Here is an 18,683-nt window from a genome sequence, read left to right as displayed (position 1 = left end):
AAACTGTGCTCCCACATTTTCTCTGGTGTCTTTTGGGGTATGAAAGGAGAACTGGGATATGAAGGGAGACTACAGCACCATATGGAGTATTGCATGGAGACAGATTTCCCTGTCACACGCTGCAGTAGTGCTCAATACTGCCTGAACAGGGACAGTACAAAACCATGGGGAACAGAGCAGCTCTGCACAGGGAGGTACATACACGGTTTCAACCAAAAAACCAGACCTACGTATTTTAAATATTCCTCTCTCTCACTAAAATCCCCCTTCTTGTCTCTTTCTGCACTGATATGGCACTACATTAGAAGCAGTTTCTGTGAACCCATTTAAAACACCTCTGCTGGACCATATAACAGGAAGATATTTGTTATCTTGTGCCATGATCAACACCAGAATATAAGTGGAGTGGAAGAACACACAGCCAGAGCACTACAGAGCCTCCTGTGAATGACTGCTGAAATAATCAGGTTGAGACTAGTTTCTGTAATTATTCACTGTTTTCTTATTTCTGTGTACTCTTACACCCTTATTAATCCTGTCCAGGAACGTGATGTGCTTTGTGCTTGAGCTTAATGGACCTGAAGACATTGATTTGTTCAAGCTTTAGCTTTGAAAGATGTTAGTGTTGTGCAGATCACATCTTTATAGGTCCTCCATGGAATCATATAGTGAAAGAAAATTAAGCTGCTATAAACCTCACTGTATTATCTGGGGAAGAGGTGCATTATTTTCTAACCTGTAGAAAGCTAAGGCCAGTAATAATTTAACCAAAGTCTACAAGAGAGAGAGAATGAAATTAATTCTCACTTCAACTCAATGAAAGTTCATGATGATATTTCACTTGAACAGTAAAAATTGTGCTCCAAGTTATGACTGTTTCTCTGTACCCTTCCTATGTAATTTTTCCTATGTTCTTAACCAGTGGGTAAAGTCATCCCTCAAATAACTTACAGATTATTTTCACTGCTTAAGCCAAGATAAGGTGGTAGTTTTCTTCCTTCCCTTAGGATTGGTCAGAGCAGAAATGGGTAAATAAATAGTAATCACACCAGAAAAGGCTTCAAGAAATGAAATGCGAAGCCATTTCTTTTGAACTGCATGTATATTTTTAACTGGATTTAAGACGATCTTCAGTCTAAAACAATGATATGGTTTCAGATTGAGTATTAACAAAAGTCAGGAAACTGTAGAAAATTTTCAGTTTTTCACACAAACATTTATAAATTTACCTTCTACAGTTATTTTTGGGATTCCCTCCACCACCCAAATGGCTTCACAGATGACTCCCTTACTGTCTGATACTGTGGCATGTACCCTGAGACCTGTGAGGTGTCACTTCATGGGAGGATAGGAGGTGCATTTTTTGGTCTGAGCTTACTGTCCCTCCAAATCCACCACTATCCTTTTAAAATTCTTAAAACTTCTGGCTAGTATTTGGTAACAGTTTATGAGCACAGACATTTCCAAAGCAGAGAAAAATAACTGAGTTATTGCACTTTACATTGCAGTTTCTGCCATAATGTGTCCTTAACAATGGCAACAATGGCAACAATGCTGTGATCCTCAGGAAGCTCTTGCCTGAGCCAGGAAAGCTCCTGTGAGAACATGATCTAGCCTCTGGCCATAATGCAGTTAAACACAGGTCCTCGGCAACCTTCCATGTTTCCAAACTCAGTAAAAATTACCATTAGAAGAGTGCAGTGACTAATGAGCTGACTCATGTTTAACTTTGCATCAACCAGGACCCTAGGTCCCTTTCGGTGGTACTGCTTTCCATCATCTCATTCCCCAGTCTGTCTGTACATCCAAGGCTGCCCCATCCCTCATGCAGATTCTGTCACCTTCCCTTGTTGAACAAACCCTTCTGCTTGGCTTTTCCATTTTCCTTTATGTTCATCTTTCCAGCTTCCTTGTTTTGTAGGAGAGAACTTAAATCGGGAGCCTCTTCCTTTTTAAAAAAATAAACCTTTAATCTTTATTTAGAATTCTCTTTTATGATGCTAATGCAGGATTATACAAGAACTAATATTTTCTCATGTTTATTATTGTTGCTTAAATCTCCCACATTTAAGAAAGAGGGACAAAGAGAGACAATATAATTGCATCTTGCAGAAGCCTTCTCTTTTCTTTTAGACTGCTGCTTTTTCAGAATTTTAAAAGAATTTAAATAGAGTAGGAATTACTTAACAGAAACACATTTTTCAAAACTTAGAGCTTGGTTACCTTCTTCAACTGTGTAGGGAAAAATGCTCTTAGAAACAGTGCCGTGTGGACTTCTAATATTTTTTTAATGTAAAAGCTAGTGGAAGAAAGGTCACAACTGAATCCCTTAAATATCCTGGGTTTTTTCCACTTGATTTCTCCAGTTCAGACTGATCCGTTCTGGTCCAGGACAGAAATAACCCTGTATCTTACTCTGAAGATTCTGAGAATTAAAGCTTCCTGCAAAAACCTACCAGACATGCTGGAGCTGGGCGAAGCAAATCGAGGACAACAACAGGAAAGGAGTTATTAGATGCTCTCTTTTTGTGAAGATGATGAAAGAAAGTATTTTCTCCAAAATACATCACTTTCTTCCAGGACTTTACATTATAAAGTACAAAAACAGAACAACAACTATTCTCTGACAGTTTACAGTCCAGATTACTAAATTGTTTCTGGCTCTATGTGCGATGCTTCTGAGTCAGTGCAATTTTAACTGTGTATTTAAATAATAGCTTGTTGGTGCCCAACTCTTAATATAAGTAGAGATGCATTTGCAGTGTAGATAAAAGTGACTAATGATCTCATGGCAAGTTTTGAAGCTTTATAGGAAATAATCATTTCTTTTGAAGTACACAAAGATAGACTAAAGATTAGATAATAAATATTACAGCTAGCCTCCTTTTACATGATGCACAAGGGGGAATAATCTTTGGCAATTGATGGGGAACTTTACATTTCACATATTCCTTGAATGAAACACTGGACAGTAGAATGACTCACTACTCAGCTGGACCTTTCACCATGTCCTCACATGACTCAGAAGAAAGAAAGAGAGAAATTTGAAAGCAGCCTGATTTTTATCCCCTTCTTGAGAAAGTAGCTGCCCTAGCTTATCTAGAGGGCATAAACTTTGAAGTTTATTTGGGAATATGCCTTGCTTATTGTATAAACTAAACATACAAAGGTCCATGCTCTAAGGATCAGCTTTGGTTAAAGCCACCTTCTGGAACCTGTGTAAGACCTACAGCCTGAAGTCATAAGCTCTCTTTCCCTGATCAGTTATGGCAGACTTGGAGTCAGACACCAAGCCCTGAGCTTTCTGAGTAGGCAGTCAGCCAGGGTTTAGAAATATGGAACCAACCACGTGCAGAGGCTCAGAACCACTCAGCATCTCAGTGAGAGTCAAAGCAGGACATCTCTAAGGGAACAAGAGAATTTTTTTATAGATGCTGCTACTATGAAGATATTCTATATAAAAGTGACTTCTACTTTTACATAAGAAAGGAAATCTTGCCAAATCACCATTTTGAGTGCCCCCATAGCATTACCTTTAATTCCCAATGAATTAAAGGTAATTAAATGACAGCCTGTTCTCTGGGTTCTAAGAGCTCTCCAAGAAGGAGTACAATGCAATGTGTATTTCCCAGTTAAATGAAGTGTTCTGTGAAATGAATGAATCATAACAGGGCAGAACTTTTTCTACAAGACTTCTGACACACCTGTGATCAGGAAGGGCTCCAAAAATTCTTCTACAGAAAAAAAAAAGCCAACAATTTTTGCAAGAAGGCGTATAATTGTTTTGATTTAAAGCTTTAAGAAAAAAAAGACATTTCTGGCTTTCTCTGTATTAACAAATGCCAATTGAAATAACTGGTGAAGCATCTACTCAAGTCAGTACAATATGAGTTGAAGAAATCACAGCAGTACCAAGTTGAAAAAGAAAGATCAATAGCCAGTCAAAATCAAAAACGGGAATCAGAAATTACAGATGAGTTAAACTGAGTGCTGGTGTGCATTTTGTCACTAGCTAAAGGCCATTACAACACATGTAGATACTGCACCTTCAACAGCCTAGAGTGAATTTTGTGCTTTCCTACATATAACATGAACCACTATTTTTGTGAGCAATGTGAAAATATCTTAGCAACGTATAACAGGTATTAGTGACTAGTTTCAACAAAGACACATTGATAAAATAATAGCAAATGTAATTTATTGTGAAATTTAGTACTAAAAAATCTGGTTGATAACTGAAAAGCATGGTGTTTTCTAGACCCTGTAATGTATGTCCATGCAAGCTTTTAAAATTCAAAGACAAGAATTCAAAAGCTAAAATTACAACACTGTTCTGCATTTAAATCCAGATCCCTGCTTTCATTTGAAATACAGAGGTCTGGAACCTCTGCATCATTCTAATTATTTTTTTCTAACCAAAATAGATTTCTGCCATCTCTACAGTAAGAAAGTTTCTCTATTCAGACTCAATGAAATACATTTGACAGAATTATTTGAATAATCCATAATAGATTGATCGCTAGTCAAGAGGTTGATGTGTTAATAACAGTAATACATTAGAAAAAGCAAAATGCATTAGGTAGAATCGAGACCTGGAGATAAGGGAGAAATATAAAGCTTTGACAAATTGTCATGGGTCAAAAACAGGACAGTAGTATCCTCAGGATACAGGAAAATAAAAAGAAAAGGACTTGCAGAAAAGAAGTTTCCTCATAACAGATTTTCAGCCAGTAAATTGCAAATTATTCGCAGCCCTATTGATGAAACCAAAGTTTTATTAATTCTTCAGGTCTTAAGCACCTCTTCAGGTGTTACAGCACCTCTGTAATCTCCGTTCTCTAATGTTTTTTATTCTCAATGGGATTTATTCTAGCCAGGGTACCTTTGAGTCTAAAACATGGTGCCACTAGAGACACTCGTCCATTGACCTGGGCTTATCAAGCACAGAAGGTTGAGATTCTTTCTTTTTTTGTAAGACACAGAAAATATGTAAAAAGGTGTGCCTTCATCTCTACAGCTGGGATAATCTTAAATCTTGAGAAAACATCAAAAGTTGTAGAGTCTCATGAATGTTGTTGGTGACCTTTTTGAATGAAGGGAGTGGTGGCACAGAGCACAGTATCCAAACTAACCAAGAAGGACCTGGGCTCCAGCTGGTGTGAGGAGACTACCGAACTGCAGGTGCACTTCAGAGACATAAATGTGAAAGTTGGTTATTTGGTGAACTTGGCCAAGTGCTTACCAATTCACATAAATTTCTCAATGGGCACCAGATGATTTATTCATGATCCATCATCACTATCACTGATTTGTTTTTGTCATGGTTGAAGAGGAAAGCCCCAGAACAGAAACAAACAAAAAGAAGCACATCCCCCCAAAATTGATATTGGACCTTTTTGTACAATGATGCAAGCACAGATTTAGTAGTTTAACTGGTCATTCAATTTAGAATATTGATTTTTTTTACACAACTCTTTTTTTTTTTGTTGATATTGTTCTGAATTTCTAAGGACAGCTGTTTGTGTTCTATATTCACTGTTCAGTTGTTCTTCAGTTAAAAATCACCAAGTAAAGATTATCCACTGTCTCTGACAGTTTATCTTCTCCAGACTGAGAGAAAACACAGATATTTAGAGTATCTCAGCTTACCTTAAGAAAAAAAAAATCAATTTTTGACCTATTTGACTGCAGATGGAGGCTAAATTCATCTAGAGGATATATTTTAAAATCTTTTAACATCAAAGGCAATTTGGAAAGATCATGGAGGTAATAAAAATGCTTTAGAAATCACAGAAATGCTTACATTCAACAATGATGCAAGTTTTGTTCATCATATTTGTAATTCTTAAATTTATAAGATACTTTGTTTTTTTAAGGAGAAAGGTCAGTAGTATATCTAAGACCTTCAGGCTTGAAAAGCCGACTGTCATAGGGAGATACAACCTCTACACAAACTTCAAGCTGCTTTAGGCTACTCAAGAACTATGACTTGTACTTGTGAAATAAGTTATTTGTGGCCTCTTCTATTGTTTGCTATTCTTCTGCTGAGGGAATGCACTACACCAGATTCATGCAACTGCCCTACTAGTTTGCTGCTAGTAATCAATAAAATTAGGGCTATCATCAAAACTCACTTAAAAATGCCACTATCCTTTATCCTTTATCCTTTTTGGTATCATGTGAATTAGAGAACCCATTTTGCAACACTAGAGAGCCTCCCCAGAGTTTAAACAAACACTTATTGATTCCTGGGGACAATCAGCAAAACTGTTGTAACTAAACTCTCATCTGGAGTTATGCATGTACTATATCACATATAAATAACTCCAGACAGATGTGATGAGCAACCCGAGATGTTTGACATCAGTCTTTAAATCACATGCCAGGTAATAAGGAGGATATCTGATACACTTTTGTAGGAAAATAGCTTTAGAATGATTGGGCATGCAATTTCAGAGCATTTTCTCATCCTTTTTTTCACTGTTACAGCTTTTAGTGACTTTAGTGATATTGTATCAACTTCCCAGTTGGCAGGACATCAGATTACCTGTTAGAAAAATAATTTATATTGGCAGTGTTTTACAAAATAAAAATTACAGATTTCAGAAGACTTGGTTTTCAAAATGGGAGAAAAGCATGGTATTTAAAAGAGCAGAAAGGAGGGAATAAAGGAGTGGGCAGAATGGGAGTAGGGAACAGAATTATCAGCCTCAGACTCTTGCAGATGTGATTTGGGTGCAAAAATCTCTGAGAAACAGAACTGTTGTAACTGTAACACCGATGAAATCACCCTAATGTCTTCATACAACCTTTATGGAACATTTAAGTTACAATATCAGAAGTGGTATATAACTACTGCTCTTCATTTTATTACAACTGTTCTCACTTCCTACTACAGTTATACCACAACAGACACATTCTTTCCCCCCTTCCTCTTGAACTGTATTTATTTTCTTTGCATACATGTTATTTTAAGGTGAGTACTTAGTCACTGAATACCTGAAAGCTGATGTCCCCACTATGTAGAAATGAGAAATTTCTGAGGAAAAAAGACAGACATTATGTAAATTTTCTCTCTCATGACTAACAGACAGTATGGTATTTTTCATTGGTGTTGTTATTTGGAGATATAGCTTAGACATCTGTTTACCCAAAACTTAATTAAAATTGGGGTACACCTTGATAAATAAATTCTAAAAACTGTTTTTTTCCTTGGTTTTATTTTTATTTACTTCCTGTTGAAGGCAATGCAGTGCCTGCAGCCCAAAGATGCTCTGAGCACAGGCAATGCTCTGCACAAACTGATGGAGAAGAAGCTGACTCCAGCCTTTACTACCCTGCTCTGAAACAGACAAAAGATCTCATAAAATAACATGAAAAGTCAATACAAAGGTGTATCAGCCAAACTCTTTTGATCAAGCATTCCCAGTGCCCTCAGAAATACAGGTCATTGCCCCATGTGCATTTTCAGTGGGTAATTAGGAATAGTGAATGCAGAAGTGGAAAAGAAAGCAAACTCCACAGGCAACAGTTTAACCACAACTCCACCTCATGCAGGACAACTTAGGCATTGTTTGTGCCCTGTGGTTGGTTTTTTTTTTGTTTGGTTTTTTTTTTTTTGTCAGCCGTTCTTTTCCTCTTTAGGCTGTCTGCTGTTGGAAGCAGTGACAACTCTCTCATCTTCTGGATGTATGGCTGTGCTGCAAGCAGCACAGTGGGGCCCTCGTCTCACATCATTACCTGAGTTTGCTTGAGATGCCAGTGACTTCACTTAAAGTACACTTTGGAGATGTGCTCCATGAGATACACAACAAGAACATTTTTGAGAGCTCTGCATTGCTCTATTCTGAACCATCAAAGTCTAAGCAATAGCTAACACTGGAAGAGTAATGTAGTCATTAAAGCTAGGTACTGTTATTTCCAGTGATGCAGACATTTCTTGGCAGTATGGTATGCTAAGCACAGGTTATTTTATCCTAGCAATAGCTCCATATGACTTCAAACTGGCAGCTCTTTCACTGACAATACGTCCTGAAAGCTACTTTTGACATGAACAAACTTGTAAGAAAAATATATTGTACCATTGGCAAGTCTGTTTCACAAATTTCCCTTTCAATTTTCTTGGCTACAAACTTTTTAGAAGAAAAGAAGTATTTAAAAAAAAAATTTGAAAGGCTTCATATTTGTCCAAATATGGATTAGTCAGGTATAGCTCACAACCTTATCCAGAGCAGCAGAACTATGCACAGAGAACTTCTGAGTTTGGACTACCCTCAGCCAATACAGAGTTTTTGTCCACTTGAATTCTGCAACTCTTTCCTCAGCTTGGAAATTAGAAACCTCATATGAAAACCTAAGTATGTAACATGGATTTAATTCAGTATTTACTAATTATTGTGACCAAAATAAAAGGTATTAGAAGAAATACAAACTTTGATAACACCTATCATCAGGAGAGGAAAGTCTTACACACTTCCATAAGTTCTCTATTTCCGCTTGCTACCCATGAAGTAGATTATGAATGACTAAGATTTGCCAATGTATTACATTTCTCTGACAGAGGGAATGACCTTATTTGTTTTGCACTGTTTTGCAGATGGAGATTTCTTCAGGTCTGAAAGTGCGAATTCCCCTACAGCTTCAAGTCTAAACATATTTTATTGACTTTAGTATCACTGAAATATAAGCTAATGGCTCTACTTTTACTATATATGATAAATTAAACCAACACCCAGAAAAAAAAAATGTATCACTGCATGTACTTTTTCTTCTGTGAAGAGGACTAGACAACAAACATAAGCATCCTGTAAGATATATCATTTCAACAGTACACAGACAACATTGCAGCATGTGGGTTAAATTTATATATAGACCAGACTATACTAAAATACAGTAGAACAAAACTATATTTGAAAATGAGGCTCTTATTTATGTTGACTCAAAATGAGCTAAATCTAAATATTCATAGAAGATGGAAAAAAAAAGTCACAGTAGAAGTGACTTATTAAGTGTTCATAGGCATCATATTTGCAGTGCATTGTCAATTATATTCACCTAAAAAAGAGCATCCATGGCATCAACAGGCAAGCTGAGAAAAAGGAGGATTTGTTATCACAATTTGGTATGTGGGAAACTGCTCCTCATAATGACTCCATTTCTTGACCCGGTCACTCACGTACAACATAGGGCTCAGTTACAAATATAATTTTTTTTCCCTATGCTGCTGATAAATATCTTAAATAAAACATCCTTCCTCCAATTTCTGAGCTAATGGTAACACTGCAATATCCAGAGCTGTAAGGCTGATCCACATACCCAGTCCTCTCTATTCTTACATCATTCCTTTTTTTTTCTAAACTGAAAGACTAGGAAAGAAGCTTCCTCATCCCCATAGTGTTTTTAAAGCTATTTCCACCCCCCTCCATTTTCACTGTGAAAAAAGCATTCCTTGGCTGCGTCTTCCTGTGGTGCAGCAGGATAGACCAACTCATTCAAGCTACTGTCAATCTGAAGTTATATCCCAGAGGATATCAATGAGCTTCTCTTCCAATTAATGGGTGACTTTTTACTTTCAAGAATCAGCTTGCCCTTGACTTTTTATATTGCTGTTAAATCACAATGTTTTCCACTATCATTTCACATTCCCTGTCTGGAAAGGGAGCATATATAGAATCTATTTTCAACCACAGCTACCATTTTGCCAGTTCTTAAAGAAATGGAATTTGCAATTGCTGGAAAGGACATAGCAAAGAAGACAGATCTGACCATGTGTCCCTACTGAAAATCCTTTCCTGTGATTTACTCTCCTCAAAGCTTTATTCCTGGGATGACACAGAACTAGAGCTACCTCTTCCCACATTAGTGAAGACTGGAAAGCTGCTTGCCCACATGGCAACTGCAGTTTGCTGAGAGCACTACCAAGCACAAGATGCAGCATGGTTAAGGTGTTGTCTCCCTATAGTATTCAGAGCCCTACATGTGTTTTGTGGCTGTTCTCCAGATCCCTAGATTTGGATGGGTAGTGTCAGACAGTGCTGACAGCTACCACATCTCACCATGCCTACTTTTCTATATTGCAGGACAACCACAGAAGTGCTCCTAAACATCTTCAGGAATATGTTTAGGATATTACAAGTGCTCCTAAACATCTTCAGGAATAAGTTTAGGATATTACAAGTGCTAAAATTCTACACACCAGGAAAAGGGGAAGAAAATGCATGACACAAACTTCATCTAGGTCTTCTCAACCTAGAAAATGAGGAACTTTTCTTTCCCCAAAACTGCCTTGCTAACAGTTGCATCTTGACCGCTGCAAATACAATTGTACATTCCACCCTGGGACATATCCATATAATTCCTGTTGACAATGCAGGGAAAATCAATTTACATATACACTAAGACCTGCAACACTTATGGAAGGCAGCATTTGACTCTCAGGGTTATATGGTCATTTCTAATTTAGTAGAAAAGAGGCACTGCATTAACAAAAATAGAGAATTATAAGGATCACAAACCCAACCAATCCATCCCATTCCCAGGGCCCACATTTCTGAGGGTAGAATTGACCCATTATCCTCACGTCATGTGATTCGGGCCCGTCCATTCTCTGGTGTACACAGGGATGTGCATTTGTATAATAGACAATTCAAAGTCTTATTTGGAGTCATAGAATGTTAAGGGATTGGAATGGTCCTTAAAGACCATCTAGTCTCATCACTCCCTACCATGGGCTGGGACATCTCCCACTAGAGCTGGTTGTTTAAGGCCTTTTCCAGCCTGGTTTTAAACACTGCCAGAATTGAGTCCAAGGCCCAACCTTATCTAATTTTTGGTAAATACTAGTTCATTTGTCTAACTTGGGTTGGCTTATCTTGATTTACAAGAGGTATGGATTAGTTCTCTGCTTCCTGGTTTCATAGGAGAATACTCGTTCAATGGAAGTGAAAGATGACTTAGTCTGACCTAGAGGGCTGAGAAACTCATGGTCACACCCACTGCATTTTGGGGCTGGTGCTGCCAGTGTGAACAGAAAGCAAAGGACAGAGAAACACAAGGTCAAGGTATCTATAAACCTTCTAATGGTTTTACTGGAAATTATGCCTCTGTAACAGAGCCAAGATTGTAGAAGCATTTTAAAAGGAAAATGTTGCCAACTATTTTTCAATTTTTTCCACCTTTTTTGTGCTACAGCCATGCCATTGGAAATTAAGTCCATGCTGCCTGCAGCTGGGTTTCCCTCTCTATTTTTCTGCACAAGAATTTGACAAAAATGAGTGCTGCTTTTGCTGTGTTGGTATCTGTTGCAAGATTTGTAATAAGTTCATGGTTAGGTACTCTCATAAGTGAACTTGAGAGCAGAGTTACAGTCAGTTAAACATTACCACTGTATATTAAGAACAGTGGTAGGACAACCAAGCAGTACTCTTAGACTATGTATACAGCTTAAAAATTAAATATTGCCCAGAGCAGAAGATTTTGAATACCAATGCCCTTGACAGGTAAGTTTGTGATTCAAAAATTAGTTAAGTTATATGAAAATAAGAAAACAGTTGAGAACATTTTCCCTCCTAGGCATGAATGCTGGGGACAGAGTAAAATTGCATTAAAAAAAGATTTTCACCACAATTATGATTTAGAGGAAATTTGGCTTGCAAACTGCATGATGGTGTCCTTTTTATTTGACTGATTATGAAAAATCCTTTAGCTAACCAGATATCATCCTGTCTGCATTTGATAATTTTTTTTTTTTAATACCCACTTTTAAAATGGATTACTTTCACAGAATTTTCAAGAACATTTTGAAGAAAATATACCAATTAGGCACTACAGAGGTTTTATTTTTTGGTTTTATTCTACCACTACTACTGAAAGGAATCTTCCACTCTCCAAGAATATTTGCCAACTTACCTGGCAAATCAGCATCTGCCATCAACAACCCTACAGTATATTTCAAAACATAGTTTTTACTTAGTCAAAAACACTCACTTTATAATACAATAGTGACCTAAGAATTTAACAACCTAAAGTGACACAGATGTTGGAGAAGTCACAGCAGAAAGAAAAGCTTGTATTGTTTAAAATTCCAAACTGTAGTCTCTGTGGTTGTAATGTTACATTCTGAATGACAAATTTGCTTCTGTGGGTACTGTATTTTACTTGACACCACTTCATTATTGCCTTGAGTGAAAACAAAACAACCTCAAAAAATACTTATTGTGCCCATATTGCTGACAGATAATGTCTGTCATACACTTGTGTGCAGCAGTTGCAATATTGTGTTTTCCTTCTTCTTTAACCTGGACGAGTGGCACTCATAAGCATGGACTGGGGTTATAATAAGAATATGCTTAGGCTAATGATGCTCCCAGACATCTTTGGAAGCGGGATTTAGTCTCAAAACTTTTTTGTACATGCATTTCTACTACAGCTGTGATGTTTCTTATCATTATCAGGCAAACCTAATCCATCATAACTCTCACATAAATATAACTTTTTTTTGTTTTCTGCATACAGGTACAAATTTTTAAATGTTTTTCTCCACCTTCCTTTCTGATCAGTTGCAAATGGAACATTAGAAATTAGGAATTTATATTTCTTTTTTTAGGACGATCTTCTCAGAGCTCTATTCTTTAATATTATGAAAGAAAAAAAACATACAGTAGCATTCACAACAACTCAGCTTTCAAAGTATCCACTCATTACCATATAAATAGCACAGCCACTTACTCAGTATACCTTCCTCTGCTTATCATTCAAGTGTCAAGCCTGTAAGTTCAAAAGTGCACTCCTTTTTTTGCCAAAACCAGAAGACCCATTTTATGTCTGGTAAGCAATTATTTTATGAGGGAACAATAATGGAACTTCAGTCCATTTTAAATTATGTATTGTCTGTCAGCCAAGTAGATCTGCTCTGAAAGGCATGGCCCTGACAGTTGGACATGGCTTGCATGACTCTGCTTAATTTCATGTCTATTGTCAAAGTGCTGAATATGGTCAATACCACAAAAACTACTTTAGAGCTTTCAGAATAGTTTGAATATTGATTTATGTGGCAACAAACACATATGCAAGACAGAACAAACTTTCATTGCCATGCCTGTTGCATTCAAAGAAAATCTAGTTAATACATTTCTTCTGTTGCCCTATTGCTTTCTAAATCCATTGGCATTATTACATAATGGATATGTGAAACATGAGGCAGATCAAACTCTCTCTGTTGGACATCCACTGAACTAGCCCAAAAAACTGGTTTTTTTTTCTCTTTAAATTTGTGCTTTCTGAAACTACAGAAGAAATAAGATTATTATTCTAGAGACAGACTTTATGAAATTACAGCTTTAAAAACACTACAAAAACATCAGCATTGCACAGCTGAATTTCTCAGCAGTAATGTAGAAGACTGGAACCAAGCCACAAATCTATTTACCGGAAGGTTATTTCATCCACAGACCACCTCTGCAGGCATTGCAAAGGGCCTCAGCAGCACTCACCCAGATAATCTATTGCCACTAAAAAGCCAGGTTTGTCCATCTCCCCGCTACTTACATGGCACTGTGCGGAGGTAGAGATTGTCTCTTATGATCTGCTGGAGCTCATGGTCCACCGAACCTTTCTGGAACCGCAGATTGAGGTAGTGACGAAGGTCCTTATCAACAATGCCTCCTGTCAGGGAAAAGACAAATGGAAGTACAATTTAAAATTATATTGCTTTGATGGAAGCAATGAATCACTTGTGAAGTTTTTGTGGCTCATTTTCCTTCATGTTTCTGTCATGATGGAGGACAGAGCTTTCTGGTTAAAGCATGTGGTTGATACAGTATCTTTTACTATTGATAATTGTAAAGGTTAAAAATAGTTAATGACAAATAACTGGCTAAATCTGTACATTCAGAAAATACATATATGATTATAGACAGAGCTGTGAATTATCTTTCTGCACAAAACTTGAACATATTTTTACCATACAACTACATACATATGTATCTAAATAATAAAGTATTAGGTATTATATTTCCCATGACCTTGTACCAATTTCCCATTTCTTATTAAACTAAAAATCTTGGTTCAAATCTCTCTGCAGTGTTCAATGTTTTTAGTCCACGTGTAACCAGAATAAAATGTGGCTGTACTTAGCAATCATATAAATGTTGTAAGTTTTGTTTTATTTCTTTCTGATATAACTCACAATTGAAAGAGACACTACCAAAAACAAGGGTTCTTATTTTATTTCCACCACCAAAAATGTCACTACAACATCTCAGCAAAGCAGTGCAAATGGGGAAAAAACTGAGTAAAAAACCTTGTATTTGCCAGATTTACTGTAAGTTTAGGACAAAACAATTTAAACTAGTGACTGGTGTATCATCTTCCACTATGAAAGGCATATCTATAAACCTAATCCAACATGATTAACAAGCATTTCCCAATATAGTTCCTAATTTCTTTTAACCTTGAATAAGGATCACATTTATAATTATGGAAAAGTCTATAAATAACTCAATTTCTTCTCTTTGAAATTCTGACATAGGAAAAATATAGAAAATCATTACTATATTGAGTTCTGACATATATTCCCAAGATGAAAAATTGCAAGTAGATAGATCCCTAACTGGTTGCTTCACACATGCATTAAAACATTTTTTCAAATGTCATTTGCCATTGAACCCTCTGCCAAAAGTCTTATTGACTTAGACTATATAAAGATTTTCCTGTAAATATGAACATATAACATCCCTACCAAATTATTTGAAAATCACTGCAGAGCACAAACGGTTATAAACTGAAATATATTTCTTCTTACAGAAATTCCTATTTATCTGCCTACTATAAGTCCATAATGTTATTACTGCTGCTCTTTGTCAGTAACTTCAACACCTTTTGTTCCAGGTTTATAAAAGGCCTATAAATAATATCTCTCTTCTTTAGCTAAAGGCAAGAAGGCTAGCAAACTTTCATAATCAAAAGAAGGAGGGAAAACGCACCCCGGCTCATAAGACACAAAATACCTGTATGTCTGGTTCCCTGAGGTTGAGAACTTCCATATGGATTTCTGTTCTTCCAGGATCCCCAAGTTCTAATTAATCTACTCCTTTGTACCACTAACTCTGCTTCTTGCAATAGAAAAGATTTTGCAGATGAGACCATCCTTACTTCTAATTTCTTGTCAGATTTCCAAGGAGGTTGTACAGAACCTCTCTGAGTTTGCTATCCTTCGTGATCGGCTGCAGAGTAAAGGTCCTGCAGCTCTTGCTCTTCTCACTCTAATATATAGAACATGCCCAGTGATGCTTTTTGGCAGCCTGAGAAAATGCCAGCTCAAGAACAAGAGCTGTAGCCTGCCCACTGACACAAGCCTGAATAATTCAACTTATAACATTAGTAAGTTTAGGAACCTGCAACGATTTCTGACCCTCAAAGTGCATTCTTTATTTACAGCCTCTTGTTTCAAGCACAGCCATTTAGTTCATTTAGTTCAACATGTGTAATAAATGAACTAAAACCTCCTAAGCACTTCATAAAAAGAGTCACCTGATACTTTTGGCAAATTGCATGTTCCAAACTAGCTACAAAAAATGTATTTACAGGAAGAGATGCCTACAGCCTTGCATTAGTTACATGCAATTCAAAAGCAAGTTTCTAAGAGAAATAAACAGAAATAAAATCATGGTGCAGAGGAAATAAAACTTCCAAGCACAATGGAAACAATATACATTTTTCTTAATATCTGAGTATATAGTGTAGAGTTTTGTTGATTTTAAAGAGCAGTCAGATTAACTACAATTAACTACAATGTACAATCACAAATTTTCTTCTTCAAAAGTAATTTTGTTGACTGAACTAATTCATGTTTTTCAATATTTTGGGCATAAGCTACCTTTTTTTTTTTTTTAATCTGGTATAACAATGAATTTTTCCTCCTGGAAATTAAAAAAAATAGTTCTAGAGCCCAGAAAAATAGATGCAGTATATTTTTAGTTCATCCTTTCAATTGTCATTCTTCTGCTTTTCTGTAGTTTTTCCTGATGCTTTTTTAAAGCATATTGACTCCAGAAGTGCTTTTGTAGTTTTTGAAGTACCTGAGCTTTGGAGTAGTCTGATCCTTTTGAAGCACAATCAGAACAACATCTTGCATGTGCAGTTATGGGTCCATAAGACCTTTTGCAAGGAAATTATACTGAATTGCAAATATGTAAACCAGCCTTGATTCAGCAGCAGTGAATTACAGTTTGTGTTACAGTCTATATAAAGCAATTATTATTATTATATGCATAATAATAATAGGACTATGTCCTCCAAAAGGCTGAAAATAGGACACAGAAAATGTTATCATTTGGTTTACTTTGGAGGGAAAGAAGAACAGTGACATTGACAGTAAGTTCATAGAAAAAGAAACAGGGGAAAAGCATTTTTACAGTCAGTAACTACTATTTAATGGTCCTATCCAGCCCCATTAGAGAAGTGACTTTTTTCTGTAGAATTCAACTTCCATTTATTTTCTCTTTTTGCAAAACATTGAAAGCTAAAGAGATGTTGAAAAATTCCTGACACGAACCTAAGCCCCTTCTTTTCTCTTATTCCCTGGCTGCCCGCAGTGGAAGAGCTGGGGACAGTGCTCAGGGACCATCGGTGCCATCGCGCCTTTCCACAGGTCCCCGGCGCTGCTGGGGATCTCAAGCTGGAGCTCAGCGGGAAGGAGCTCCCCAGGCCACATCCTGCTCACTGCATGTGACAGCAGCAGGAAGCACTGGTGTGTGTCAGAGGTATTACACAGCTCAAGCTTTAGGAGCCCAACTCAGAGACCATAATATAAAGGGTTCTTTGGCCACTGCCACAGGAGGAGGCTGACAACTGCGTGATGGAGCATTCACTGGCTTGCAGCCAGGCAGTGCTTTTATGCTTTATTTTCTTTTTGCTGGCTTGAGGCCTCTGCTCTGTTTCAGTTTCATTTCACTCCAATGAGCCCCTTGCTTTGCTAGCTGAGAAACATAGGTTGTGGATTAAATACTTCCATTAATGATCTCTTGCATAATGTATATGTGGTTTAGGTACAGCTACAAATCATGATGGCAAAGTCAAAACCACGACTGAAGTTGATTCCAGACATTATAAAATAAGACACACTTGGCTGAACTAAAAACTTCTCTGTTTGCATGTTATGCTTATGAATCTAATGAGCAAAGAATAACTTTTTACAGTGTTCTAATCCTTTTCTCTCATGTCTGCTTGTCTTTATAAAATCTAGTAGAAAAGTCCAATCAGAAAAGAAGCACAATAAAGAACACACAGACAAAAGGGTACTGAATAGTTTCTAGCTCATTAGAAAATTCAAATCTGAAGATAATTGCCATTTCCAAGAAAATGGCAGGGACAAAGGTTCATAATTTTCTCTAATTCTAAAAATTGTAACAGCTTTTTTGCAACTTCCTATGTGGTAACTCATTGATGCTCCAGCTGGAGTCTATACTTGCATTATATTTTCCATGAAGAACATGTAAACACGAACATCTCTCTTGTTCCTGCAATGGTAGCTCTAAAGAATTTGTTTTACCCTTAACACATTTTTATTGGTGTAAATTTTCAACACACACTCCTGAGTATTCACCCATTAGTATTTGCTTATCTTGTATCATAATCTTTCATTGAATTACCTTCCCAAAATGTGGTGTGGTAAATTATTTGGATTTTTTTTTTTAACAGTAACATCAATTGCATCTCATCTGAGAATAATTTGCCTTAGATATTTTATTTGCTGGGATTAAAATTTAAAAGATTTCCGTTTCCCTGGCATCTATAAATACTCCTGGTTAGAAATATCTAAGTGTAAGCAAGACTTTTAGATCTATATTTGCATCTGCACATGCTCTGCATCTGGAGAAACTAAAGGAAATATCTTAGTATCGCTACTCTGTGAAAGCAGACAAGCTCATAAACTTTCAGTATAAACTACTCCCTCTTCTACTGCCCTACTTTAATCAGATTTGCTCTCCCTTTTTTTTTAACAAGCCTCTACTTCTGACTGTAAACATAAGCCATGTATCTGGCAAAATCAAATGCCTTGAATGACCTGGCTTTCACCAGCTTCAGCAGGAGTACTCTACTGGAGAGTCTCATCCAAATTATTTATTCAGGTGGTACCTGCAGCTTCATATTCATACCATGGGGTGGGTCCATGGCAATCTGACAACAGCTCAAGTTTCTCCTGCACCTCTTCAGTAGAATACGTGCAACTTGGTGCCTGCTAGATTAATTTATCTTTCACTGTTCACAGATAATCTAACTGACCTTTCTATAAGCAGCATAAATGATGACCTAAGTTCTTTAAATCAGTTATATCAGGAATATCTGATTTATTATGTTTATTATTAGCTATATTAGATTCTTATCTGATTTATTATTATTCTTTTACCCAGGAAGGTGAGTGGAACAATATTTTTTGTGACTCTCTCTGGGATATATCAATAAAATCATAGTCATCACAGGTAAAAATCTGTGTGCATGGCCTAAGTGTTCATTTCTGAATGTCTTTTCAAATGGTCTGGTAAGAATCCAGAATATCTGAAATTACCCTAGAGAACCCATTTTAGTAATTCCAATAATTTTAGTGACACCAAGACCTCTTATCTTTAAACATCTCTATAATTTCTTTCATTCTGTTATATACAACCTGTTGTGAGGTGACCTAT

At 36.7% G+C, this 18,683-nt stretch overlaps 1 protein-coding gene across 10 annotated transcripts in view; it reads right to left on the bottom strand.

Annotated features, from left to right (window-relative positions):
- The window catches only part of MAGI2 (membrane associated guanylate kinase, WW and PDZ domain containing 2), a 709,198-nt gene that overhangs the window by 483,449 nt on the left and 207,066 nt on the right, over positions 1 to 18,683 (bottom strand). For all 10 annotated transcript variants that reach the window (XM_068189600.1, XM_068189602.1, XM_068189601.1 and 7 more), the window contains exon 2: positions 13,546 to 13,662. In XM_068189600.1, the coding sequence (XP_068045701.1) occupies positions 13,546 to 13,662 (117 nt within the window). The remainder of the gene's footprint in view (positions 1 to 13,545; positions 13,663 to 18,683) is intronic.

The sequence above is a fragment of the Anomalospiza imberbis genome, chromosome 5, assembly GCF_031753505.1.
Source record: "Anomalospiza imberbis isolate Cuckoo-Finch-1a 21T00152 chromosome 5, ASM3175350v1, whole genome shotgun sequence".
NCBI classification, from domain to species: Eukaryota; Metazoa; Chordata; class Aves; order Passeriformes; family Viduidae; genus Anomalospiza; species Anomalospiza imberbis.
This window is presented reverse-complemented; position numbering and strand designations above follow the sequence as displayed.